Raw genomic sequence first — 27,987 nt, forward strand, 5'->3', positions numbered from 1 at the left:
TTAGCAACGCACCCATTCAATGAAGACAAAGGCGCTGTCACTTGAGCAGAGGCGCCCGCTGCAGCTCTCTTGTTTCTGCTGCTCCTGCAGGGGCTGGGTGGGGGTGTGGGGAGATTGGGATCTCAGGGAGGGGGTTCAATTAGGTCCTCTCAGAATGCTTATTACCAGTGCAGAGTCCCTGTGCCCTCCCAACAGGCCTGCAAAGGGTTCAACTAGCCCATTTTGCAGAGGGGGAAGTTAAGGTTCCAAACACTGAGCCCATAGCTGGTGGACAGCTAGCTGGGGATCCAAGAGTCACACTGACCTGGGTTCTAATTTTTTCATGTATATGCTCACATGACTACTGCTGTACCTGTTTCTGCTTCTGTGGGTGTAGCCCTGACCCCGGTTCTGACACTGACCTTGGCTGGTGGCTGCTCTCTTCTATGCCTCAGCTTCCTAATGCGGACAATGGGAAGATAACAGCACATATGCCTAGGTTTTCAAATTGAACACTTGGAATCTAGCAGCGTCCCAGTCAGAGCTCCACACTCCCCACTCTTCTCCTCCGAGGATCTCACAGTGCGGCACTGGGTTATAGTGGGCCGGCTCCTCAGGGGTTGTCTGTATCAAGGATACTCAGGAGATCATGGGTACTCAGGCCCAGAGAGGCTGACACTGAGCTTTCAGGCCTCACACTTCTTCTGAGTAAGACTCGGGGAAGCTCCAACCTTGCCACCTGCCCACAAGGCTGCTTGCTTATCAGCTGTTGAGCTGGGGAGACTGAGGCCTTGGAGGAAAGTCCTCCTTCTTCATTGGACTTGTCAGATTGTGAGGCATCAGGACAAGGACCCTCAGAGGCAATAAGGCTGGGAGGTTGGGTTGCTGAAGTGGAAGAAGACAGGTTCTCGAATCCTGTTCACTGGCCCCCTGGCACATCATCTCTGGAAAGGGGCTCCCCAAACTGACTCCTGAACTAACCTTTTCCCAGGAATACATTTTCACTGACACAGCCCACGGAATGATCATGGAAAACATGGTAGGAGCAGGGACCAGAGACTAGAAGGAGCCCCTTAATTGATGGGATGGAGTTGTTTCTGAAAACACTTCTCTCCTAAGGGTGTAGTGCGAAGGGGGTGTCCAGTCCAAAAGGCACAAAAATATCCCCTTGTGGGGGGAAGCACACCTGAAGTCTTGAATGCTGTCAGTTCCACAGCCTGGGGACAGAGGATGTTTGTCAGGGGGAGGTGGGTCCTCACTTCCTCACTCCCTCTTGCCCTGAGGCCCTCCGCTACCATAGTGATGACTTCTCCCTCCCCACAGTGGCCTTGGCATTCAGGCGCTGCCAGCGTACAGAGATTATGCTCAGTCCTCCTCAGTCAGCGAGTCCCAGGGCTCTTCAACCAGTAACTGAGGAACAGGGGCCTCCAGAATCCCCCACCTCAGCCCACCCTAGTCACTGTGGTGCTCCCAACTCTCCCAGCCACACTTGCCAGAGCCCTTCCCTGCCATGCCTCACCAGTCTCTCAGACTCTGCAATGGAGAAGGTCCTGGGACCATGAGTTCCTAGTGGGTGGGAAACAACTGTGTTGGTGAATTTGAAGAGACTTTGGCAGGAAGCTCTTCCTCTGCTCCCCCCACCCTGGGTGGGAATCCCACTTTCAGAGAGATCCACTCAGAGACTTAGCCCGCAGATTGTTGTTAGGTGCGGTCAAGTCCACTATGACTCAAAGACCCTATGAACCTTGCCCTATTCTGTGCTATCCTTACAACCTCTGGCAAACTCAAGCCCATTGTTGCAGACACTGTGTCAATCCATCTTGAAACTCTTCCTAACTGCAGTCTCAGAGGTGCACGATTCAAATCCACCAGATCCTCACGGTTCAAATCCACCAGATCCTCTGCTGGAGAAGGAGGAACAATCTCCTCCTGTACCTGTCAGATCTGATTTGATGGTACATACAAAAAATAATGAAATAAAATAAATTTAAAAAGAAAAAAAGAAAATCTTCCTCTCCACTGACCCTCCACTTTTCCAAGCATGATGTCCTCCTCCAGGGACTGGCCCTCCTGACAACATACCCAAAGTATTTGAGATGCTGTTTCACCATTTTTACCTTTAAAAGGCACCTTGGTTGCATTTCCTCCAAGGCAGACCAATTCCTCTTTAGATGTCCAACTTTCAGATGCATAGAAGCAGTGGAACAATACCATGGCTTCAATGAGATGCACCCTGGTCTTTAAACTGATCATCTTGCCTTTCAGCACTTTGGAGATATTGTTGTTGTTGTGTATTGTAGAGTCGAAACCTACTCATAGCTCACCTTCCAGCAGATGTTTAGAGGCAGTAAATCATACGGGAGATTTCTGTGATGAAGCAGCTGATGGATTTGAACCCTGTGCCTTTGGGTTGGCAGTGCAAATCCTTACCATTCAGCCACTACAACTCCCTTGGAGAGATTGTTGTTGTGTGCCATGGAGTTGGAACCAAAGGCTGACCCTGCAGCAGTTTTCAGAGGCAGTAAATTGCACAAGAGTTGACTGCTCATCTTTCTCCTGTGGAGGAGCTGGGGTTTTCACACTGGTCTACCTTTATTTATTTACATTGGCAGAGCAATTCCTGACCATTAAACTACCGAAGATTTTAAGGATGAAGAAATGGAGGTCCAGAGAAGGAAAGTAACTTATAAACACACAGCAATTGAGCTGGAACTCCTGGTGGAAGCAGGACTGGACCCCACACCCTACCTCAAGATGTGGGAACCTTATCCCCAATTCAATCCAGGGAAAGTGCCCCACTTCTGAGCTGGGCATTAGGGGGTCCCTGCTTCTTGGGAAGTTGGGGGATGGTGAGCTGTGCCATTTCTAAGACACCTAGGGCCCAGTAACCTGGGTCTCAGATTTTGGTCTTCCAAATGAATGACTAGAATCTGTGGGTGTCCCCCCAGCTATGCCTGCAGGGAAAAGCTCAGGCAGCCCTCAGAGAGACTAGTGGGGCCCATACCTCTGCGGGCTATGTTCTTCCAGGGTGCGACAAATGCTGAGGTGTTGTCCAGGGCTGCCTCCCAACAATCTGGGAGTCGAGGGCTGGATGCGGGGTTTGAAGGGATCTGAAAGGACAGTGAATGGGTGACACTTGGATCCAGGCTATGGGCAGGGCCTCCAGCCCCTCCCACCCCCACGATGGTCCCCACTGTGAACACCTGGACCGCCTTCTTCTCTGTAGTTCTTTGCAGGGTGCTCCAGACCTGAGGGCAGACAATAGTGGGTGTGGTGACCCCATGGGTGTGAAGTCCCTGCAGATAAACTCACTTGGGCACAACCCCGGTCCTCGGTCCTCGGTCCTTGCACCCAGCTCTTCCCCTTTCCTCCCTCAACTCACCGCTCACCTCTCGGTTGCAAGCAGCATAGACCAGGAAGATGTACAAACCCTGAGATAGACCCAGCGGGCAGTTGTCGCTGCCATCACCCCCCACCCCACTGCCTGGCCTTTAGCCTTGCCTGGGGATGCAGCGGCCCCCAGTGGCCACACCCAGTGTCATTCAGAGACAACAGAAAGATGGCCCTAAACCCTGTCCTTTTCCTGTTCCCACTGAAGGCTGCAGCTATGACTTTCTATGAGAGCAAGCAAGCGAGCCTATTTCAGCCTCTTGACCCCCATTCATCCTCCCTGATCCTTAGATCTCCTTTCCCAGCAGATGGGATTGGGAACCTAGAATTCTGTTTGGACAACCCCAAAAGCAACAGCCTACACTGAAGCTCAGTAAACCGAAAACTGTGATGTTCCCAAGGGTCCCAGACACTAACCAGGAAGCTACCACCTGTCACAGATTGAACCAGGTCCCTTCAAAATATGTGTTAACTTGGCTAGGCCATGAATCCCAGTAATGTGCAGTTGTCCTCCGTTTTGACCACAGGTTGGATAGGCTGTAAATTCTAAACTCTGGGCATTAAGAAGGAAGGATTATGGGGGGTTGTATCTTGAGTCACAGCTTTCTAAGAGGCTGTGACTCATATCCCACTCATTAAGCTGTACCCTTCTTCTTCTTGTTGTTGTTGTGTACTGTTGAGTTGGAACTGACCCATAACTGACCCGCTGATGAGTTTTCAGAGGCAGTTAATCGCATGGGAGGAGATTGCCCAGCTTTCTCCTGCAGAGCAGCTGGTGGATTTGAACCATGTGTTTGGGGATTGCAGTCCAGCTTCTTGCCACTGGGACCAGTACTCCCTCTACCATTGAAGTAAAACCCAACTTAAGTTGCACCCTTGTTTGAGAAACATACTTTTTTTTTTAAGGAGAGAAAAAAGAAAGTCAGTCAAGCAGAAAAGAGAGAGACCTCACTACTGCTAAGAAAGGAGAGTTAGGAGCAGTGTCCATTGGGCCCGAGGTCCTTGCACTGGGAACCTCCCAGATGTAAGGGAAGATGGATGTCCAGACACATGGGAATCTCCAAGAAACCAGAAGCAGAAGCGATAAGGATCTTCTACCATGCCTGTTAAATCACTAGAACTTGCTTGTTAAATCACTTGGTATTTCTGTTGTAATAGGACAACCAAGACACCACCCTAACACCCCTACAACCACCACCACCACCACAGTCATCAGGACAGGTCCTGGCACTTTCCAGCCCTTTACATCTCATCTACCCGCTCTCTCTGCAGCCTCCGCACTGCCCTTTCCCATTGTGTCTCCCACCTACTTTCATCAAGCAAAGATTCTTCCCCCCGCCAAAAACCCTCTCAGCCAACATCTGTATCTGTATCTCCATCTCCATCTCCAGCATCTGCTTAATACCCCTCATGCCCTCTGTTGTTGTGTACTGTGGAGTCAGAACTGACCGATAACTGACCTTCTGGCAGGTTTTCAGAGGCAGTTAACCACACGGGAGGAGACTAAAGCAGCTGGTGGCCTCAAACTATGTTACCTTGGGATCGCAGCACAGCTTCTTGCCACTAGGCCACCAGAGCTCCCTAGTACATTTGAATGAAGTTTGGTTCTGCATTGTCTGGCCCTCCTTTCTGCTTGATTCCACTCTGCTCCTCTGCCTTAAAACAGGCTCATCCTCCCCTCCTACCTAGTAGTCAGGTCTCAGTTAAAAACTTCTCTCTCTTTGAGTCTCTCAGCCAACAGCATCACACTGTGGTTGAATGACTTTGGTGTCTGTCTTTCTCTAAGGTTGAGACCTCCAAAAAGGTGAATTCTTTGATCTCACAAACTACCATATTCCCCACATGAAGCATGAGCTGGCACCAGGGAAGTATTTGTTAAATGAATAAATGAAAGCTCACTTCAGGCAGCCCCAGCATATGCAAGGTACTGTACTTAGTCCTTTGTAAATATTATCTCAATTGACGCCATTGGGTGAATATATGATCCTCTGTATAAAGATGTGGAGTCTCTGGAGGATTCAAATAGTTAATGAGCTTGGTTGTTGAGCAAAAGACAAGAAGTTCAAGGCCATCCAAAGACACCCTCAGAAGAAAGGCCTGGCAATCTACTTCAAAAAAAAAATCAGCTTCGAAAACTGCAACACACAGTTCTATCCTGACACACATGGGATCAGAACTGACTCAGCAGTAACTGGTTCCTATAGATGTAGAAACTGAGTCCTGTTTCAGTTAGGCCAGGCTTCCCAGGCCTCCATCAGCCAGGTAAGCATGAGGCACAGCTGGCTGTAGGAGTGAGGCTTTGCTTTCCCTCCATGAGACTTGGCACAGGGGTCAGATGGAAATAACTCGCCCGAAGACTGATTTCTGAGGCTGATTCCAGTCCCTCTAGCCCAAACCTGCTCTCCGGCCACTTTAACAAGAAAAAGGGAGGAAGTGTCTGAGGGCAAGTGTTGTCCAGCTTTTGCCCAAGATAGACAAAGGGATGAGAGAGGGGGTTGGCGGACAGGATTGTAGGGGGCTGGGGAGAGACAGACAGTATGAGAAAAGAGAGAAGGAAAAGGTTTGGTCTGGAGTGAGAAGCAAGGAGTGGGCCTCTGAAAAGGACCCCTCAGCCTGCCCTGCCTGAGAGGGTCCCATGAACATCTACGGGACACTCAGCCCCACACCTTCCTGCTCCTCACCAGGAAACCCTCAAGGATGCCCTGAGGCTGACCGGAAGGGGGCAGGAAAGGGTCTTAACTGTGGAGATGGAGAGACAGGGCATGAGTCAGAAAACTAAAGGAGTCAGAGGTAAAGAGCCAGATGGGGAGATGTCAAGAGAAGCCAAGGAGGGGGGATAAGTGGGTCCCTGATGGACAAAACAGACACAGCCAAGAGACGGGGCCACAAAGGGAGACAGTGCCTGTAAGGCAGAGAAGGAATGCTCAGAGAAAATTCAGAGACAGAAATGAGACTCAAAGGCAGAGACCATGAGAAGGGGTTGGGAGGGTGGCAGAAATGGCAGTTCCAGTGACATTGGCTACGTCTCCACCCAATTCAGTGGCACAGGGAGGGATGAGTGCATTGAAGACCTACCCTATCCTGGGTAAGGAAATGCGCCTGGCAAAGAACTGGCGAAATCACCATGGCAACAGGATACCCTGTGTCAGGGTGGAGAAACACAGCCAGGGTCATATGGCAAAGAAGGCAGAGCTGGAATTCAAGCCTATGGAAATCTGGGAGCATGGAGCTTGGAGGAAAGAGTCTGCCAGGGAAGGGGGTAAGGTGCCCGCCCACCTCATCCTCAGATGCTGTTAGGCACCTCACATGAGGAGTGCTCACTATCTCATGATGAATGTTAGAGCTCCAATTCCAGGCAGACCAGGGTTTGCAGGTACCTGGAAGGAGTTGAGGCCCACAGCAGCAGAGGCCCAGGCTGGGCTGATGTGTACCAGGATGCTGACCAGCCAGGTCAGGCCCAGGTCAGGCAGCAGGACCAGCACTGGCTTCACTATGGCCCTGTGGGAGAGTAAGCAGGGCTGTGGGAGGGGGGAAGATGGCCTGGGGGCTCCCTCTGGCCCTCAGCACTCCAGCGGAGAGTTATGTTATGTACCATGTAGTGGGAACCAACTCATAGTTGACCCTTCAGTGGGCTTTTAGAGGCAGTAAATCACATGGGAGAAGATGGCCCAGCTTTCTACAAAGGAGCAGCTGGTGGACTTGAACCATGTGCTTCAGGTTGTCAGTGTAGCTCTTAACCACCAGAGCTCACTCAGGGGACAATAGTCCCCGAGAGATGCTGAAGCCTCAGACCAGGACCATAGCTTAAGGCTCAGGTGCAGATGCAACCTTCAGTGGGTCTATAAAGTTCTCAAGTTTAAAGTCTGACCCTTCTCAAAGGCCTGGAGGTGGCAGAGAGTGGGGTAATGGGCACTGGGGATATGGAGTCCCATGTTCTCCCACATCCCCCTGCACTCACCCAGTCTGGGCCTCACCATACTGGATCCCGATCTGCTGCTGCAGGTGGGGCTGTGGGCTCAGCACATGGGCGCGCTGGTGGGTGCTGGACACAGAGACCATCACCATGCGGACAGGATGCAGGAATTGGTCTGTACACTTGGCATCAGTGGTTGACAGGGGCTTCCCTGCCCCTGGAACTCCCTTCCCCTCCAGGCCCCCAGATGTCCCCGCCCCGGCCCCACAAAGGCTCAGATGGTTTCTATGTGCACGCTGAGCCAGCAGTGCCCAGCAGCCATATAGTCAGGGGACGATATGGCCAGGCTGATCACCATGATGGCCACGGGCATGCCAGAGGGAGGAAGAGGGACCGCAAGACCAAGTCACCCACTCTTTCCCGTCAGTACACAGCCTTTCTCCGGGGCTGTAGCCACAGCAATGTCATTGTCACATCTGTACTGGAAAGAAGTGGGGAACAAGGTTGGGAGAACTTGGTTCTGTTCACTGGGGTCATAAGCAGTCTGGGAGTAGGGAGTGCTGGATTAGGTTGAGGGTTTAAGGTTGGAAAGAAAAAAAGAGATAGATGGATGCAGCTGGCTTAGGGGTTAGCAGTTCAAAGAATAGGGAGATAGCACTAGAGGAGTTAACTGAAACAGGACGATTTAGAAAAATTAAAATTGGGCGTAGTTTGAGGCTGCAGAGCTCATACAACTGAACTGCTTTTGGAGATGGGTGGTGGGTATGTATAGTTGGGTGCCAAGGTATTGGATACTAGGTAATGCTGGATACCAGGCAGAGATGGGCACTGGGTGCTGGCTAGTGATGGTGCTGAGTGGGAATGTGTGTTGGGTGGTATTGGGTACTAGGCCATGTTGGGTGCCGGGTATAGATGGGTATTAGGTAGTGTTGGGCACCATGTGACACTGGGTATTGTGTGGTGGTAGGACCTGGTAGTACTAGGTGCCAAGCAGTTTTGAGGGGCCAAATGATGGGGGCCAAGCATTTAGGATGCTGTGCAGAGTTGAGAACTGAGCAAGAGCTGGGATCTGAGGCCCCTCACTCCAGCCCATGGTGTAGTAGGGCCTTATCCTTGGGCCTGGACGCATGCTCCATGCTCATAGCCACCACTTTCCTCCACTGCAGCAGCCCCTCTACCAGCATCCAGGAGAGAAGATGCATCACAGCTGTGACAGCCACACATACCACCTGCAGGGAGTGAGGGATTCCCATCATGGCCACCCAGGGAGGTACCAGAGGGTATGGTCTCTGGGCAGTGCTTGGGTCCAGTCCAGCCACTGTTCTCTAGGCCTTTCTCCTCCCCAGGGAAATAAAGCAAGTGAAAATCAGAGTAGCTGTGCTGTCCAGATCTGCCTGAGCTCCAACCCACCCACTGGCTGCCCACCTTGTTGGCCTTTGCCCATTCACTGGCCTTGAGGACCCTCTGCAGAGGCTAAGGAGAAGGTGAGGTTCTTGTGGACTGTGACTCTCTGATCTGTGGACCCTAAACGAGAAGAATCTATTAACAGAGACATCTCAGGGCCCTTGCCCCTCCTCTGGGTCCCCTGGGTTCCCCTGCAGTTGGGCTAATGATCTGGGACATGGAGGCAGAGGGGATCTGTGCAGGGAGGACACAGTGCACCCTAAGGGAAAGCCTTCCACCAAGGGCCTCCCATGGTAAGGTATGGACCCCTGACCTCAGGAAGGCATGAGGGCCCCTGTGGGGCAGGCAGGGCTCAGCGTGCCAGGTGGCTGGGTAGAAATGGAGGTTGTGTGGTGATGAGGCCCTGTGCTGGGAGGAGGGGGTCCTCCTCACCTGGCTGCCAGGAAGAGCATGAAGGTGGTGGCAAGGACACAGAGACACCACAGCCCACAAACGAGAGTCCTCAGCAGTGACTCCTCCTCAGGGCCTCTCTGCATGGAGCAAGAGACCAGAGAGTACTGTCACCTGTCACCACTCTGACCTGACTCAGACCAGAATTCACTCCTAATGGGTGGACTCCAAGCCTCACCTCCACTCCCAACCCATTTTTCTCTGTACTTAAGTGGAATGGTGATGGCAGGGTGGAGGTCTGCACATAGGAATAAACAAACATGGCTTGGTGTATCTTCGTTGACTGGCTCACTCAAAATAGGCCCAGTGGGCCCAGTTACCACTCATTTGACAGCTATTAAGCTCTAAAGGGCAAGGAGTTCTGGTGGCCAGTGGTGAGAAGTAGTGCCACAATCCCAAAAGCATGCAGTTCAAATGCACCAGCTGCTTTGTGGGAGAAAGATGAACATTCGCCTTTTATGTGACTTGCAGCCTCTGACTACCTTCTGGGGGGTCAGCTATAGGCCAGTTCCGACGAGATGGAAAAGTAACACGCAGCACTAGAAGGAGCCCTCGTGGTGTGGTCTGGGGTGAACTGCGCTGCTAACCCAAAGGGCCCAAGTGGTGGCTCGAATCCACCAGTTGCTTTCTTAGAAAGATGAGCTATCTCCACTTGTTGTGATTTACAACTTTGAAAACCTAATAGAGGGTTGGGGGTCAATCAGAACTGACTCAATGGCTTTGAGTTTGAAGAGCCCTAGATGGGAAGTGACCGCCATAGTGGGAGGGGGTCATGTGTGACACCACATTTAGGTGAATGCCACTAGTATTGGGGCTGAACATGGAAGAATGTTTATGTCCTGTTTGTACATGAGACACACATTTGATAACATGTTTTATTCTAGCATGTTCCTCAACATGCCAAGTCACCTCAGGATTCCCGGGTCTCAGGCCCTGAATACTCCTCTGACCAACTCACTTCACCTCGGAGTGTGTGATCACTCCGAGCCCCTCTGGCTTATGCCTCACCCTGTCCGGATCTCCTCCTGCAGTGTGGTTTTCCCACCTGTCCTTTAAGAGGTAGCCCTCTTCTTACTTTCACTGTCGTCTTGGCACACAGTATGAATGACTAGCTCTTCACTTCTTCCTGGAACACCAGGGCCACAAAACCATGGGCATCTCAGACCCCCATGGTATCACCTAAGAGCCCGTCTCTGCTGTGTTCATGCTCAGAGACCCTCATCCCCTGTGGCAAAACCTTTATTCCTTACCGGCTTCTTACTCCTCCCTCAATCCCACAAGGCCACATTCCCCTCACTGTCCTAGTCACCTGCAATAGCACTCCCAGACCCCAGAGGGTGCTGTACAGGCGAATCCAACATCTGTTTAACACTCTGCCAAGGTTGTCCCTGCCAGTAGGGTCCAGCTTGTGAGCCAGCATGTAACACCCTATGCGATCTGACCCATGTTCACCTCTACCATGTGATCACCTTGTAATTTCATCTTTAACTCCTGGGTCTTGCAGAGGAAGCGTCGTGTGACAAGTCATCCATGCCAGCCCTTAAAAGCCATTGTTCCCTGGCTTTCATCAGGGGCTGCTTTTGTGCTCAACGCTTGTTCATCTCCTAAGACTTGGTGCTGACATCACCTCTTCCTCACCCCGAGGTGCTCACCTGGGTGTCACACACCTGTAACGGCAAAATTGGTGCTGTGGTTGCAGAAGCATGCAGTGGAGTCCTGGCACATTGCTGAAAACAGAGGGGCTCTTGAAGGAGTGGACATGGGGTGGGGGAATATGGCAAGAGAAGGGTTTGTGGAGGGAAAAGCGTTTCTCCTTTACAGGCTTATATGACTAAGTCACTGCACCCCCTCGACCTCAGTTTCCAATCTGTCAAATGTACTTAACCTTTTCAAGGATGGTGGGAGGACAGGCAGGCTGATACCATCAACTGATTATCAGTGATTAACTGCAGTAATTACTAAGCAAAGTCATCAATGTTCATTCCTTCAGCTAAGGGTCCTTGAAAAGAAGCTGGGGTTAATTTCTGTGACCTTGTCTGTCCCTTCCAACACTCTAGGTCCCTGACCTCACATATAATCAAGCCGGACACTCATTTGAGAGATGACTCTCTTCCCAGGCACTTGCCAGTATGGGCTTGCACACTTCACACCCCAGACAGGGAGCTCACTATCCCCTGTGTAACAAATTCTCTAGCCACAGCTTCGCCTGAACCTGAGTAGAATGTAAGTCACCTCTGTAAGATGGTTGGTGAGTGAAGACCAAATGCATATCTGAGCAGGGTGAGTGTTTTAAGAAAAAAGCCCCAAATGCCTTATGTAAAGAAACTCACTTGCTGCTGAAGTTCCAGAAAGCACAGATGGGCTCCACCAGCTTCTGAGGGAAGGCCTGGGGGCAGCAAACAGGGACAGAGTAGGTGAGTTGTGTGCATGTAAAGGAGTGAGGACACCACACATGTCAGTGTCCATCAGGGGCACAGCTCAGACCTGAGAAAAAGGAGGCCCAGGGACATATGTGAATTTGCAGGGCGGGTATAAGCTGCATGGGGTATAACACAGGTGTGTGTGTAATGTGCTTAGGGGTGCTGGGTAGGTGTGAGTGTACTGGGGGCACAAGGCAGGTGTTGCGTGTGTTGGAAAATGAGAGCCGCACAGGTGGGGAATGCTGAGGCCTCTGCGTTTGAAGCACCAGGCGGCTGTCCAGCATGGGTCATAGGTGGAGGGGCTGGAGAATAAAGTTGGTGGGGAGATGGAAGGACAGGTCAGGTGAGTGAGATTCCATGCCAGCATCCTGCATAGTACAGAAAACCGGAGCAGTGGGGGTATGCTCTGCATCTGTTAAGATGAACAAAGAAGGCTCAAAACATGGATTTGGAAAGATTTCTGCAATACACTGTTCAGTAAAGAAAAAAAAAACCCCTGGAGAGTATTATGTATATGAGCCCATTTATGGAAAAAAACTAAAGTCTGAGTAATTGTGAAAACACACACATACACAAAGCCTGGAAACAAAGCCAATTTAACAATGGGTAAGTCTAGGTTTGAGTGTGTTATGATGAACATGTAATTTCTTTTGTGATTAAAAATCACAATATGGATTTTTCAGAGATGTCACTAAGGAGGGAGGACACATCAGGTGACCAGTACTATCAGAACCAATACATACAGGGATTAAATGTGGGACTTGGGCTGTTATCCCAACCAGAGAGGGTAAGACCAATGTCATCTCACTAAAATATGACACTTGGTGTTTCGTGAAGAACCGTAGCCAACTCCATAGTTCACAGCAACCTAGGTAGCAAGTATGAATTCCTCATATGAGGAAATTGAGGCTCAGACAGGTTAATGAAACGGCTCAAGAGCACACAGCCAGGCATTGGTAGAGGTGACAGAGGGTCCTGGCTTGGCTAAATCCATGCTTTTCCCAGAATCCCGTGATGATGCCTCCAGAGAACTTATTATTTCAGGGGTTGTCTGAATTATCATTTCTTCACAATTCCTGGACACTGAACACTGTGCTAGGTGCCGAGAACATAGATAAAACCTTCTCTATAGGAAGGCCCAGTCCTTGGAGAAGGACATCATGCTTGGAAGGGTGGAGGGACAGCACAGGAAAGGAAGACCCTGGAGGAGATGGATTGACATAGTAACTTGGGCAATGGGAGCAGGTGTGTCAGAAACAGTGAAATTGGCTCAGGATAGGACAGGGTTCAGAAGTATTGTACATAGGGTTGCGATGAGTCGCAGGGAACTTGATGGCACATAACATTTTTCAAATGGGTAATTGTTACATCAATGATGTATTTTAAAGTGTAGAGACTAAAATATAAATGTAGTTGTAAAGTCAAGGTCATAAAACTCATTATGTCCAAATCCATAAACCAAACCCACTGCCATTGATTCTGACTCACAATGGCGGAGCTAACAGCATCTGACAACAACCATCACCCTCGATTTTGTTGTTGGGTATTGTCGAGTTAGCAACCCAGCACCAACAGGACAGGACGCCGCCTGGTTCTGTGCCATCCACACAACTGTTTGTGTTTGAGCCCACTGTTGTAGCAACTGTGTCAATCCATCTCATCAACAGTCTTCTCTCCCACTCACTTTCTATTTTATGATGTCATTCTCCAGGGACCGAGCCTCTCTACTAACATGTTCAAAGTAGGTAAGACAAAGTCTCATCGTCATTACTTCTTTCAAGACATTTGTTTGGTCTCTGACAGTTCATGGTGTATTCAGTATTCTTTGCCAACACCATAATTCAAAGGCACTAAGTTCGTCTTCAGTCTTCTATATTCACTGTCTCACTTTCACATGCATATCTGTTGTTATGTGCTGTGGAATCGGAATTGTCTCAATTGATCCTCCAGCAGGTTTTCAGAGGCTGTAAATTGCACAGGAGGAGGTTGTCCATCTTTATCTCACAGAACAACCAGTGAGTCAAACAAATGGTGTGCCTTTGGGATGGCAGTGCAACTCTTTACCACATGAGACAGAGACAATCGAAAACCATGGCTTCAGTCAGGAATATCTTAGTCTTCAAGGCGCCATCTCTGCCTTTTAACACTCTGAAGAGGTCTTTTGCCACAGCTGTGATTAATTTTTGAATGCAATATGTTGTTTGAATTCTTGACTAATGCTTTTTATAGGCATTGATTGTGGATCCAAGTACAAGGAAACCCTTGATGACAGCAATCTTTTCTCCACATATATGATTTTGTTATTGATCTGGTTATGAGGATTTCTGTTTTAAGGTGTAATCCATACTGAAGGCTGTAGTCTTTGATCTGCATCAGCAAGTTTCAAGTCCTCTTTGCTTTCAGCCAGCAAGGCTGTGTCACCTGCATATTGCATTTATATTTATTTTGATTCATAGAAAAAATATACATTTATATATTTGATATGTATGTTGTTGTTATTATGTATAATCGAATCAGAACCACCTCATAGCTGACCCTCCAGCAGGTTTTCAGCAGCTGTAAATACATCTCAGGAGAGGAGAGTGTCCATCTTTCACCTGTGGAGAAGTAGGTGTATTCAAACCACCTGCCTTTGCGTTAGCAGTGCAACTCCTTACCCACTAGGCTATCATCTACAAAAACCCCACTGCTAAACCCACTGCTAACATCACTCTTAATGGAGAAAGACTGAGTGTTTTCTCCTGTGGTGAGTGGAGGGAGATGAGCTGGGGAGATGAGCTGCCATCCTTTTGGGATGGCAGACATGAGCAGTGGTGGTGCAAAAACTCACCAAACTGTGCTCTTTCAATGAATGTATTTCATTGTATGTAAATATAAACACCTCAATCAAATTGATTTTTTAAAGACAGTTTTTAAAAGGATATTAAAAATCTGACAAAACTTTGGGGTGTGTACCTATGTGTATGTATATCCAGAATTTGTGGATGAGAGCAAAGAGGATTTTGGCCTTCTCCGAAATGTTCTAGTGTGCACAAAGGAAGAATGAGTTCATGTATTAAAGATAACGGCTCAGCCTGGCTTGGAGAACTTTCCATGTCAGTGTGTAAAGAAATGCCTCATTCCTTGTATAACTTCAGCAGATCATCCACTGGTTAAAGCTATATGATTCTTTAAGGATTCTCCTGCTAAGGACATTTGGGTTATTTTTAGCCTTCTGAGCCATACTGCATGTCTCCATACCGACACACTTGGTTATATAACTATAAGAATCATCAGGATTTGTTGTTGTTTGGTTTTTTTAATTTTTACCTTTCCAGACCTAGAAAAGGAGAATTCTGGAGGAACTAAAGGCAAAAAAACCCCAAGGCTACATCTCTCCAGTGGTTCAAATCCACCATCGACCCAGTGGAAGAAGGATGAACAATCCTCTATGCAGTTTACAGCCTCTGAAATCCAATGGGGGGTCAGCTATGAGTCACTTCTGGCTGGGCGACAATGAGAGACCTAGAACGAGATTCCAGTTCTGCCAAGTGCAAACTGAGACCAAATACATCCACTTCTCCCAGGGTCACTTTTTGTCTTTGAGAAATAGAAGATGGGGTTGAAGAATTAAATTGATGCTGCATAGTCTAGCCCTTGGCTTTGTTAACCTAACATGGTGCTTTACTGGCAGCTCAAATCCACCAGAGGCACCACAGGAGAAAGAAGGGCAATTTCTCCTCATGTGATTTACAGCCTCTGAGAACCTGCTGGACAGTCAGCTGTGTATTAATTCCAGCTCGACAGAGAAAAGTTTGAGTTTATTTAAGACACCTAGTTTAAGGTAATTATGCAATAAATTACTTCTATTCTCTTTCCCTTGAGGACCATGGGGATGGACTGTAGAGGAATATTTTTCTTTTCATTTTTAAATCTTTGTTGTACAATGAACAAATATTAAGGTGCACAAATGTAAAGTCAAAAGATACTTAGGTGCCCTGTACCTGAGGCTGGAGATGGCTGTGCCGACCTCCCCAGTGCCATCCCACATGTCAGAGGAGATGACGGCTGAGCCCACCTGTGTGCGTATAAATCTGTCTGGATAGACATTTTAAGGGGACCAATTGGGTGGGCATTGGGAGTGGTATTGCCTGGCTGGGTTCTTCTCATACAGAGCCTGTCACCTCATGTCCAGAAATATTGTTGTTGTTATGTGCCGTCGAGCCCAGAAATAGAACAGGAAAATTCAGAGCTGGGACTTAAGGCACCCGTGTTCAAGTTTAGCCCTGAGAACTTGCTGGTTACTCAGCTAAACCCTGACAAGAATGGAGCCATGCTCCCACCGGCCACATTCTTTGCAGGCCCAGAAATGTGTAATGTATGCATTTACAGTCTGGTTGGCGAAGGACAGTATTTTTCTACCAGAATGGAGGTTCTAGAAGAGGAGGGAGCCCCAGCCTTTTCTGGGAAGGTAATGCACACTGAGCAGCCAATTAGGGCCCACTCACCTCTCTATCCTGTCTGTATCCTCCTCTGTGCTGTCAGAGGTCTGGGGGCCCAGGCTGGCCTCCCCCAGGGTGTGCTGGAAGATACTTGAGGCAAGCCAGCTGTGAATCATGGTGACTTCAGAGAGACCTGGATGAGTGGGTTGGGGCTCACTGGCTGAGCAAGACCACAGCAAGCCCCAAGGGAAAAGCTCTTTACACTTTACAGATGGGCAAACTGATGCTCAGACAGATTAAATGACTTGCCCAAGATCACACAGTTAACAAACGACAAAGTCAGAATTCCAACCAGCCATAATCCTTATGTTTAACCTCATAGCTCTGAAAGCCCTTTGCCTTAATTCTTCACATGTGTATAGCACCAAGGATAGGGGTGGGGCAGGGGTCACCCCACTGCCCACCTAAGAGAGGAAATGTATGGGGTTTAACAGAGGAGACTAAGTGAATACTTGCTACCTGGTAGGTGCTCTGTCTGGAGCATTATTTAACCTATTAACAACCCAAATTATTATAAATATTAGTTCTCCACTTTACAGATGAGAAAATTGAGGCTCTGACAGGTGAGGTCACTAATTCCAAGTAGCTCAGCTAGTAACTGTCAAAGATTGACCCAGACTCCTCCTCACCCTTACCCACCTCTCCTGAGAAGTCGTCTCACTTCACCTTCTGGGATGTGGATGTGGCAAGGCCCCTCTGGGTGTCCATCAAGCAGCCTGAATGTGTAGCCTCCCAGGTGGGCCTCCCTCAGGCACAGGCGTTGCCCCTCCAGGCCTGGGATTGAATGAGGCTGAGTGGCTAGGCTTCAGGAAGGTGGTCTTCCTGTTGAGCTGGCCTAGCCAGGAGGTTCTGCTTCCTCTTTCCCTCCCACAGGTGCAACGGGGCCACTGTTCCTTCTTAAAGAGGATTAGTGCTTTGCTCATGGCAAATATGACTCCTCCAAGTCTAGGTGTCTCCTGGGGGGGGGCACCTGGACTCATGTTAGTGACTTGAGTACAGGATAAGTGCCTGCCCTCCAGTGTGCACAAATTCACTGAATATGTACTTGGCCTTGGCCTTGAGAAATACACAGATGACTTAGAAGTATCCCAGGCCTTCAAGGTGCTTTGAGTAGAGGGAAGCAAGTTCATTGTACAATCACCACAAATGCAATAAGAGATATTCAGGGGGAAGGAAGTGCCTGTCAGGAGGGAGAAAAAAACTGAAAAAAGCTTCTTGGAGGAGATAATCCTCAAGCAACATTTTTAAGCATTGCTAGGAGTTTCCCCAGACTTCAAGAAGAGCATTCTGAATGCAAGGTACCACATAGGCAAAGGCAGGAAGCAAAATGGGGTGTCTACAGGAGTGAAGAGAGCCCTAGGGACCAGGATTGAGGGAGGAGCTGTCTGACCTCAAACTCCACCCTGGGCCCAGCTCTTAGTTGAATAGGCAGGAAGGCTCACCCAAATGGTGGTGCTGGATGTGAATTCAGGACCGCTCAGGGGTTAGTGTGGTGCTCAGAAGAAGTGCCAGGCGGTGCATGCTTGCCACCAGCACCAAACAACTGGGAGGAAGTTGCATCTCAGTGGGCAAGGCCAATTCCCTCAGGTCTCTTTCACATTCTGTACCCCACTGTCATGTGCGATGACCACTGGGGTCCACATATTCTCAATGACTCCATCTGCTCCAGAACCCTCAGTAGCACCCTAGGGCTCACAGATCAGTTCTAAGATCTCAGACTGGCATTTGAGGTCCTGCCGGGCTCAGCCTTCCCTGGCCACTCCAAGCTGCCCCACCAGCTTGTCAAGCTGAAGGCCTCACAGCACTCTGTGCCTGGTGGTCTGTCTCTTGCTAGCCAGGAAACATGTTGTCCTTCTTCTGACTGACTCAGTGCTACCTGGGTAAGAGCTCAACTTTGAGACTCCACAAGAAAATCCTTGGGCAGGGCATGGAAGAGAGAATGAACATTAACAGAACATCCACTCTGTGCCAGGCCCTCCTCTCCATTCTCCAGGGTAGACAACTGAAATTCAGCAGCCATCTTTTTCACACTGCTAAAGTACCCCAGACAATTGGACAATTAAAACAGACTTTCAAGGGGGGGGGAACGAACTGGGGAGGAGGGTAGAGAAAATAGTGCAACAATGAATGAATGAATGAAAACTCAAAATCTCTGTAAATGTTCATTAAAATGAATAAAATTTAATAATAAAAAAAAATAAAGTGTCTCAGATCTCCAATTAAATACCTGTAACCTGTGGCAGCCTGATCATACCTGTCCCAGGCTGCGGAGTTCACATCTGTCCAAGTGAACCATTCCACAGAACCAGTCTCCTGGAAAACTCTTAAAAAAGCTTCAAAACCCGTTCTCAGTTTCTCTTCTTGTCCCTGAGACCATATAGTGTGCTTTCTCAGGCCCGGTTATCAGTGGGCAATGCCAATGTTACCTTGTTTCCTTCCTTCTCTGGGCTTATTAACTTCCAGGCCTCTAGGCGCTTTCTTTAGAATAAGGTTTCAGCCTCTCTCTAACTAGTAGCATCTCACATCCTCTAGGGTACTGGGTTGTTTTGGGAGATGAGATAGGTTGTAGACTTAGCATAGAGGCTCTCTCAAGTGGATCAGCAGATTCTTAATATAGGAAAGTCCTTATTAATTAGTGGCTCTTAATGTTTTATTGCAGAAACTGTTGTTCAAGTATACTTGCGTGTAAAAGTTCAATTTATCAAATAGACAAAAGAAGAGTTTTCACAGATGAACATGTGATAAAGCCCTGAGAGGGTGTTGATGTGTCCATGTCCACACAAGCCTGTAACAACGCTGAAATCAGTGCCCAGGCCCTGGACTCACCAATCTCTGACAGCCTCACCTTGCTGATGGACAGCCATGTGGTGGTCAACTGCTTCTCCAGAATCAGGCTGGCCACAAACAGGACATCCTGGCCCAACTGCTCCCAGAGCTCAACCAGGGGGTCCGGTTCCTCAGCGCTGAGGGCTGTCAGCCAGGGGGTCTGGTTCCTCAGCGCTGAGGGCTGTCACCCTTATCAGAAAGCACATGATGGCCAGTAGCACAGCTGGTTCCAGTGGAGCTGCCACCTTTGCCAGTACTGTCTCCAGGACACACAGGAAGTGGGAAGCCTCAGCCAACGATAGGGTCCCATGGACTTCAGAGATGGGGTCAGGGGACAGCTATGGGAAGATGCACCTGCTGGTCTATCTGACACAAAGGGATCCCTCCGGGTGATCAATTTGGCTGTCTGGGTCTCTTTGGTGAATGAGGATCGACTTTGTTACAAGGCCCTAGTTTCTAAGAATTACAAATTAGAGAGCATGACCAGCTTTAATTCCCCTGGATCCATTATATGATTTTTTTTTTCACTGATGAAAAAACCCAGGGAGGGGACCTACAGCGACCCCAGACTCACCAGACACCTTGGGAGGGTAACCCACCACAGTGGCATTGGCCAAGGCATTGACTTGGCTGATAACATCCTGGCCTGGCCAGGACTGGGCATCCTGTAGTCTCTTATAGGTTTCTGTGAAATAATGGAAGAAGGCCTGGGCCACATGGCTGCACAGGTGACCATTCAGTTACCATCCAGACAGCTTAAGATGCCCAAGGGAGGGAGAGCACACTGAGACTGCATGTCTGGAGCCTTCATATGGAATTCTAGGTGGGGAAACTGAGGGACAGAATGGCCAAATCACTTCTCCAAAGTCACACAGCCGGACTCATTACTATCTTGTGGTCTAGACTCTCTGGAAGCCCCAGGGAGAGTCGAAGTCCCAAGTGTCACCACCCTCTCATTCTCCCCCTTATCCTGCAGTGCTCCAGATCTGGCTTCCTTCTGTAGAGCCCAGGGGCACAGCGGGGCCCACCTGTCCCGTAGCAGCAGAGGAAAGGCCGAGGCTGCACGCAGGGCTCCCGGCCCTCGGTGGTGGGTCCTGGGTCCCTTCGAGGGCACTGGCAGGTGTAAGAGGCCCGTCGGGGCCTCGTCCTGGCATCAGAGGCCCTGATTGGTGTGCCTACCGACAGGCCTTGGAGGCACTTGAGACCTGAGGGGGCGCCAAGTTTAGGTGGCTACGTGAGAATTAGGGGGGTGGGGCTAGCAAGGGGGGGTCATGATGGCTAGAGAGATAGTCATAGTTTGAGCTAATAGGGCTAGGCATATGGATGCCAGAGGGCGACGGGCTGTGTGCCAAAAATTGGGTGGACTAGGTTGTCGTGGAATGAACTACGTCCAGGAGTCAGAAGCAAACGCCGTCTGAGCCAGGGGCGGGGCCAAAGGCACGCGCCCTGAAGCCAAACGAGGAGGAGCCAGAGGGCAGCTTCTGGGGATCAGGCGGGCGGCCTGGGCCATACCAGGGCAGAATAGGCGCACTCGCACGGTGGGCAGCCGCGAGGGAGCGACATATAGGTCGGGTCTTAGCGGAAGAGCAGGTCCTCGGAGGGTGGCGCGCACGTCCCGGCTCCGCGCAGCTGTGAGAGGCCCAGCGCCCGCGTCCACAGTGAAAGTCAGTGAGGTTGCCGCTGAAGGCGTCTTGCACAGAAGCCGCCGCCGAGCGAGTCCCGGTCTTGGCCGAGCACAAGGAGGACGCCGCCGGGTGGTACCGGCTGACCTGCGCTCAGACCACGCGCCCCGACGCGCAGCCGCCCGCCGGCTAACAGCGCCCATCGCCCGCCGTGCTGCTCCCAGGAGGCGTACACGTGGTGCCAGTGGCCATCCGCGCGGAGGGCGGGGAGGAAGGGCGTGTGCTGCCCGCGCACCACGAGTGCGGCGTGCACCAGGCCCCCGGGCTTCGCAAAGGTGAGCAGTTGCAGTGCGTTGGCCAGCGCGGGCACCGCCAGGGAGAAGAGCACAGCCGTGTCCCACGCACGCGGTTAGCGCCTCCAGAGCGGGCAGGAACGTGCGCAGCCGAGCCGCCCTGTCAGCTGTCTTCTCACCGAACACCAGCGAGACCAGTGGTGATCAGGCCTGCTGGGACACGCCACTCAAGACTTAAATTTCGACACCGGAGGCCGCCTTTCGATGCCCTTCCAACAACTGTAGATTTTGGGGTGTCTCCCACACCATGAAGGAAAAAATGAGCTCCCACGCCCTACCTGGGGTCACCCCCTATTATCTACCCAAGACGAGGAGACCTAGAGATGTGGAGGGCACAATACTATGGGTCAGTTACTGTTGCCACCTATTCTGGGAGGTTTCCAGAGCTTCTGCCCCCCACTTCCTAGGCCTGAGACCCACACTCAGGCCTCTGTAGGGGTTTCTGCAGAGGGGCCTCGCTCTGGCCCATCCAGATTTGGTCATAAAGTGTCAGGGCAAGGACCTCATCTGGGAGGCCCAGTGCCAGGTGGCCAAACCGCTGTTCGCAGGACTCTTGGGCTTTCCACTAGCTTAGCCTCTGCTCTGGGAACTTGCACAACCCCTCTGCCAACTTCACCTCTCCAGGGGGCACTGGAGAGAAGAGAGGATCTAGGAGAACAGTGAGTGGGCATCTGACCCAGGAGGTGGGAAGGGCCAAGGACTCTGGGCTTGAGGTCATTCGAGTGTGGACAGATTATACCTTGGTCCTGTTAGGTTCTCTTGCTGCGTCTATTTCTTCATTTGTAAAATGGCAGTACTAGGGGAGGCCTGAGATGCTTTCAACACTGCGTCTAGTATGAGGGTGTGCTTCTATTTCTATGTCTAATTGTTGTTGTTTACTGTAAGGTCAGAACTGACCCTCCAGTGGGTTTTCCAAGGCAATTAATCACAGGGGAGGAGATTGCCCAGCCTTCTCCAGCAAAGCGGCTGGTAACCTCGAACTGCGTGCCTTCAGGTTTGCAGCATAGCTTCTTGCCACCAGGCCACCAGAGCTCCCTATGTCTATGTGAGGGGCTTATCTAATGTAACCTTTGCAGTGACCATGATGAGGATGGCCACTTGGACTCCTCCCCTGCACTCTTCCTTAAGCTGAAGTACCAAAAGGTAGAGGAGGCAGTGGCACCAAGAAACCATTCTGAGTCTGGCAGATGCAGACAGGGAACAACAAGGGTCACTGCTGTGGCCAGTATGAGCTAAAGATGAAAAAAAAAAAAACCACAAATAGGAAATCAACTCTGCCCTGCCTAGCTAGCCTCTTCTGACTCCTGCAGAACCGTATTGCTCCTAGTTTGCCCCTGACAGTCCCTGGGCTGGGAGCCAACTCACTGGGCCGAAGCCCTTTGCTGCAGCATTGGGTGGGGTCGCATGGCCACCGGGAAAGACATTTACTTGCACAAAGGATGGTCTCCAGGCATCCCTTCCAGGATGGAAGCTTGAAGCTTGGAAACACTGTAGCCCTGGTGAATTGAAGGTGTGGGAGAGTGGAGAGTAGCAACAGTTCAAGAGCCAGAGATGGGAGGAAAGAGACCTCAGGGTCTCTGATGATGGTGACAATGCCTTGTCTTGTTTGGAAATCATAGCTTGGCATTGCCTTTGTTTCATCAGGCCTCCCTAGTCTCTTCTGTCCCATGATTCTCTCATGGAACTACCTTTGGCCCTTGCTCCCTAAGCTGCTTCCAGTTTCCCAGACAGCATCCCTCCTCCAGACCTTTCAGTATGCTGGCCTCCTGCCCAGGCTGCCCTTCCACTGCCTCAGGGGTATACTTCCTTCAAGATCAGTGTTCAATCTCTTCATGTCCAATATTGATTGACAGGGTGCCTGCTGTGAGGTGTTAAATTGGGGATACCCGCTCATGGGTGGTTTGGAGAATCACCTCTGGCAACCTAGGGCAACCAGCCAATGTGCCTTCGAAAACACTGGTGCTGATATAATGCTCCAGGTTAGGGGTTTGAGTCAACTCAGAAGTGGAAACCTACATGTAACAAATTAGCCATTGAAAACCCTATGGAGCACAGCCCCATTCTCACCCAACACGGGGTCACTAGGAGCAGAAAGTGACTCCAGAGTAACTGGTTAGTGCCCCAAGTGTCAGCCCTCATAGCACTTGACCTGGAGCCATCACAGAATGATGGCACTAGAAATCTAGTGGTTCACACTTTTCTGAACTCTGAAAAATAATTGATGTTCACTATCCACTCCCTCTTTTCAGCAGCACCTTGTAAGAATCTGATTCAGGTCCCTTGTGCACACCTGTACCTGTCCCTCAGCCTTCTTGGCTTCCACCCGCCAAACACTGACTGACACTCAGGAAAGCAGAGTTGGCCGCCACACCCCTCCCCAGGTGGAGGGGAACAGGACCATAACCCCCCTCACTCATGATGCCTGAGAATGTCTATCCCCTGTTCACTCCCAGGTCCTAACCTGCTTCTCCTACCCTGGTGCCTGTCCACGGAGTGTCTGTGGAGACTGAAGTCAGCCGCAAGGTCATGATTCCTCCGTGGACCGTCCCTTTGCTGCCCACCCATGGGCGGGACCAGGAGACTCCGCCCCTTGGGCCCAGGCCTCTGGGTGAATGAATCCAGCTGGTTTGAGAGCCACCTAATTTTGAAAACAGTGGTCTGGCCAGTGGTCACTGTTCCTGCTTTCCTTACATGTGAACTCACCCGATTACAGGGGCCCACCTTGTGAGATTTGGCTCTGAAATAAACTTGTGACGGTTGAAGAATCCTGTCTGAAGCCAGAATGGGGCAGTTGGGAGATTCAATAACTCTTTTTTTTTCCCCAATAACTCTTTTATCAAGAGTTTAACTGCTCAGTTCAGGCCTCCTCTCCTTTACCTGCAATCCACTGTGAGGGAGGGCCATCATACCCATTTTTCCAGAAGACAAATCAGTGAGCTGAGACTCCAAAATTAGACATTCGGTAGTTGCAGAGCTGATCTTGTACACCCATAACCTGGGTCTTAATCCTAACAGAGACTTCTCCATGTCAAAAAACAAGATCAAAACTTTGTACATAAAATAAGATTTCAGTTATTATAATGTGGGGGGAAGCAGACATCATGGGGGCTGAGGGGGAGGTTCTGCCTCTCGGGATTGAAGCTCTGAACTCTGAGGACAGAGATGCAGAAGGAGACTGAGAGGTTGGGGAGGATGCATAGGTGCTGAGCGTTTTGCTATGGAAAGTGTAATGAGGCAGGGTGCACACCTTCAGGATATAGCAGCTGGGATTCAAAGTCCAGAGGGCTGTCAGACTGAGTAAAACTTTTGGGTTCAGACAGGACTAAGTTCATCTTGACTCTGACCTGAGACCTGCTACCAAATTTCCTGTTCCTTGGTTTCCCCATCTTTGAAGCATGGTGCAGCATTTTTACAGCATATAACTTAAAGGATTGCTGTCACAAAACAACTGAAATATCATCTTACCTCAGCAACAATAGCAAAGTTTAATAGGGCAACAAGTAACAAATGCTGCAAGGTTGTAGAGAGATTGGAACACTTATTCACTGATCATGGGAATATAAAAAGGTACAGCCACTATGGTGTGTGGTGTTAGCCTAAAAGTTGGCTGGTTTTTTTGTTTGTTTTAGCTATCACAGCCACCTCTGGTCTCCAGCTGCCTTAACTGCAGACACATGCTCTTGCAAATCAGCATGGTCTTGCAAATTATCAACAGCTGTGAGACTAAGATAAGAGAAAGAGTCCTTCCCACATTGGGCAGCAAGGCTTGTGATGGTAAGACATTGGTGGTGGAGAGACTGTGGTATTACTGTGGACAAATGATGGCAAGGTGTCACCTGAGGGTTTTTTAAATACAGATTTACTTATAAAGTTTGAATACCTTGTTTTCCACGCAAGACCTTTCCCATTTCCTTCACCCCCCACCCATCAAATTGTGAAACCCTATGATTAACACGCCACCATTCTTACCCCTCTGCTTCTAACTCCCCCCTTTGGATCCTCATACTCATTTTACAATAATGGTTTTATACAATATTTGTCCTTTTGGGACTTAGTTCACTCAGCATAATGCTTTCCAGTCCCTCCCAAGTTAGGTAGTAATTTACAAAATCATTGCTCCTGTATGCTGCATAATATTCCATTGTATAAAGATACCACTGGCCACAGTTAAAGGTTTGGCTGTTCTTACCAGATGTTTGAAGGAGAGCTGACTTATAACTGTGCTGAGCCAAACCTTGCTGGATGATTTGGATTTGACTGCTGAACTGAAACTGGAGCTTGGATTTATTGAAGAATTGTGCCTTGGAACTGTTGGGCTAAAACCTGGACTTGTATTGTGAGATATTCTTTGCCTCCCCCACTCTCCAGCTTCCTTCCTTAATAAATCCCATTGTTGGTACCACAATTGTGAGTCTTCAATAAATAAATGAAACCCTTGCTGTTGGTGTGGATCTAGAGGCATCATAGGGCTAGGCTACATAGGCTTTTTATCTGCTTTCCACTCTGAGGCAGTGAGATGCTGTATTATTCTTACTCCCTCTTGCCCTTTCAGAGAGATGCTTATGACCCTGTGCCTCCATGCTCTGTTTTCTCCTACTTAGACACTGTATTATTCAAAATAGCAAAGAGATGAAAGCAACCTAAGTGCCCATCAACAAACAAATGGATAGAAAAACTATGGTAGATTCACACAATGGAATATTACACAGCACTGAAAAACAATAAATTCATACATGGGAAGGCCTACAGTATGTTATGCTGAGTGAAATATATCAGTCAAAAAAGGACAAGCATTCAAAGCACCACTGTTATAAAATAGGACAGACACGGGGAGATTGGGAAAGAATGGGAAAAGAGTGGATAGATAATGAATACGACATTAGAACAGATGAGGAGAAGAACTGTCTGTAAGGAATATATGTTTAAGCATTATATATATGATAACAATCAGAACAAAGGATTCATTAAGGGTGGCCTGGAACAGGAGGGGAATAAAATGTGCAACAATGGGGGGGGGTGAAAAAAACCCTAAATGAATATTAAGGGGGGAAAGGATTGCTGCCAGATTTAAGTGGCTTAGTGGCATTGGGAAATACTGCTGTTAGGGACCCCTCCAAAGTGCTGAAGAGCAAGGATGTCAGTTTAAAGATTAAGGTGCACCTGATCTAAGCCATAGTCGCTGAAAGTTGTACAATGACTAAGGGTGACAGAAGAGTCAATACCTTACAGTTGTGATGTGAAGAGTGCTGAGTATACCTTGGACTGTCAAAAGAGCAAACAAGTCTGTCTTGGAGAAAGTGCAAAAAGGGTGCTCCTTAAAAACAGGGATGATGGATATTTGTCTCACATGCTTTGGGCATGTTGTAAGGAGGGATCAGAGTTGTAGCGAAGGATATCATGCTTAGGAAGGCAGAGGGTCAATATAGGAAAGGAAGGCCCAATACAAGATAGATCGACTTGGTGACTATAACAATGCATTCAAGTGTATTGGAGACGGTGAGAATGGCATAAAATAGGTCAAGGTTCAGATCTGCTGTTTGTTTATAGGGTTGTTATGAGTCACAGTCGACTCAACGGCACATAACAACAAGTGTAACGAGTTGTGCCGCCAAGACAAATAAATACAGGCCGTTTGAATCCACTAGCTGGTCTGCAGGAGAGAAATGGAAAATCACCTCCTGTGCAAATTATGTTTCTGAAAACTCATTGAAGGGCTGGCTATGACTTTGTTCCAACTGGACAATAATGGGTTTTTTTAAACAACAAATATTAAAAACAAAAACAACAAATGTCCATGAAGCTTGTAGATGGTGCCTGGCACACAGCCAATATACTAGTCTTTTCAAAACTTTGCTTGTTAAAATGACTCACTGACTAACACCATGGTCTATTTATTTTTATTGTGGTGAAACTATATACTCCAAAACATCTACCAACATGACCAAAAATCAGTATATTTTTGAAAGAAAGTGGGGGAGTCACAATAGTCTACAGAGACAAGACAGTATTCAGTGTGCTAGTCTTTCACCTTTTGTCTAGTTTTGAGAATTTTCAAAATAAGAATTTGGGGTTAAGAGGACTCCTCTTAGACAGAGCTATGAGTATTTCCCCATTTCCTGGGTCATGTACAAGATTCTCCTCTATCTGTGACCTATCATCCCTCTCAACCAAGCCTTGGCTTCAAAGACTTCGACAGAGGGAAGAAGCCTGAGACGGAGCCTTCGCTTTGCAGGCCCCTCCCTTGCTCTTTCTCCTTCAGGGCAGGGACCTTTGGGAAGCCTATTTTCACATATATGCAAACTGAAATTCAAAGATAGCCCACTTGCCCAAGACCGTGTATCAAGGAAGAGATGGTCACAGACATGCCTTCTATACCCACACTTTTTCTCTCCATGAATGAGGGTGGAGTGTGAGCCAATTAGAATGCTGCCAATCTCCTCTGTCTTCTGGTCCTTTTTGCTCCACTTCATGTCCTACCCCAAATCTCTGCCTTGTAGTCCAAGTAATGGCCTTCTAGTCCTTGGAACTCCCCTTACCTGAGATCTCTTCTCAGAGTCTGAATATTGTCCAACTGGCAGCCAAGGCCATTCATTGGCTTTATAGCCTGGCAGCTCTGACAGGCCCTTTGTCTCTGAAGACAATTCCTGGAGGCTGTGTGTGATGATAGCCACTGGGAGCCTCAGGTTTATTGTTTGGAGAGGTGAAGGAGGGGATGTGAGGGTCAAAGGGCCTAAGAGAAGCTCGAGGGTGTTTTGAGGACATCTCAAGTTTCATCCCTGGTCTCTGGTTCTGCCTTGGCAACTCCAAAAACAGAGTTCTTGGAAAAACTTCACACAGCCCAGGGCCAAGAATTTCAGAAGGAGGAGTTGGTCATTGGGATATTTTTGCTTTGAGGTTGCATCAAACCTCACAGAATCAAGGCTCCATAACCCAGCAACTTTTATGTGACTTGGGCAAATCTCTCTTCTTTCACAGAATGGGCAGAATACCCCCTTTCTCTGAACAAGATGAAAGACAGCAGTAAGAATAGAGTTGTAAGTGTTTGAGGCTGGGAAGCTCCATACCCTGGTCTCACTGACATTTTTCTTTGGGAAGAATGGCTTTCACCTTGTAGGCAAAGTGAAATTTCTCCCCCATTATCTCTGTCAT

At 49.1% G+C, this 27,987-nt stretch overlaps 1 protein-coding gene across 1 annotated transcript; it reads right to left on the reverse strand.

Moving 5' to 3' along the window:
• GPR144 (G protein-coupled receptor 144) lies at window positions 1-27,987 on the reverse strand. Its single transcript, XM_006892624.1, is given in 24 exon segments — window positions 1-93; window positions 3,156-3,227; window positions 3,369-3,410; window positions 6,747-6,867; window positions 7,328-7,439; window positions 7,442-7,464; window positions 9,119-9,243; window positions 10,811-10,880; window positions 11,467-11,522; window positions 15,533-15,629; window positions 16,044-16,170; window positions 17,480-17,580; window positions 18,265-18,316; window positions 18,864-18,970; window positions 19,005-19,201; window positions 19,463-19,548; window positions 19,892-20,068; window positions 20,376-20,432; window positions 20,435-20,521; window positions 20,524-20,561; window positions 20,563-20,886; window positions 20,888-21,011; window positions 21,259-21,486; window positions 27,918-27,987. Coding segments are annotated over 24 exon segments (2,586 nt in total).

The sequence above is a fragment of the Elephantulus edwardii genome, unplaced genomic scaffold, assembly GCF_000299155.1.
Source record: "Elephantulus edwardii isolate Elephantulus edwardi_28Jun2011 unplaced genomic scaffold, EleEdw1.0 scaffold00116, whole genome shotgun sequence".
In the NCBI taxonomy this organism is placed as follows: domain Eukaryota; kingdom Metazoa; phylum Chordata; class Mammalia; order Macroscelidea; family Macroscelididae; genus Elephantulus; species Elephantulus edwardii.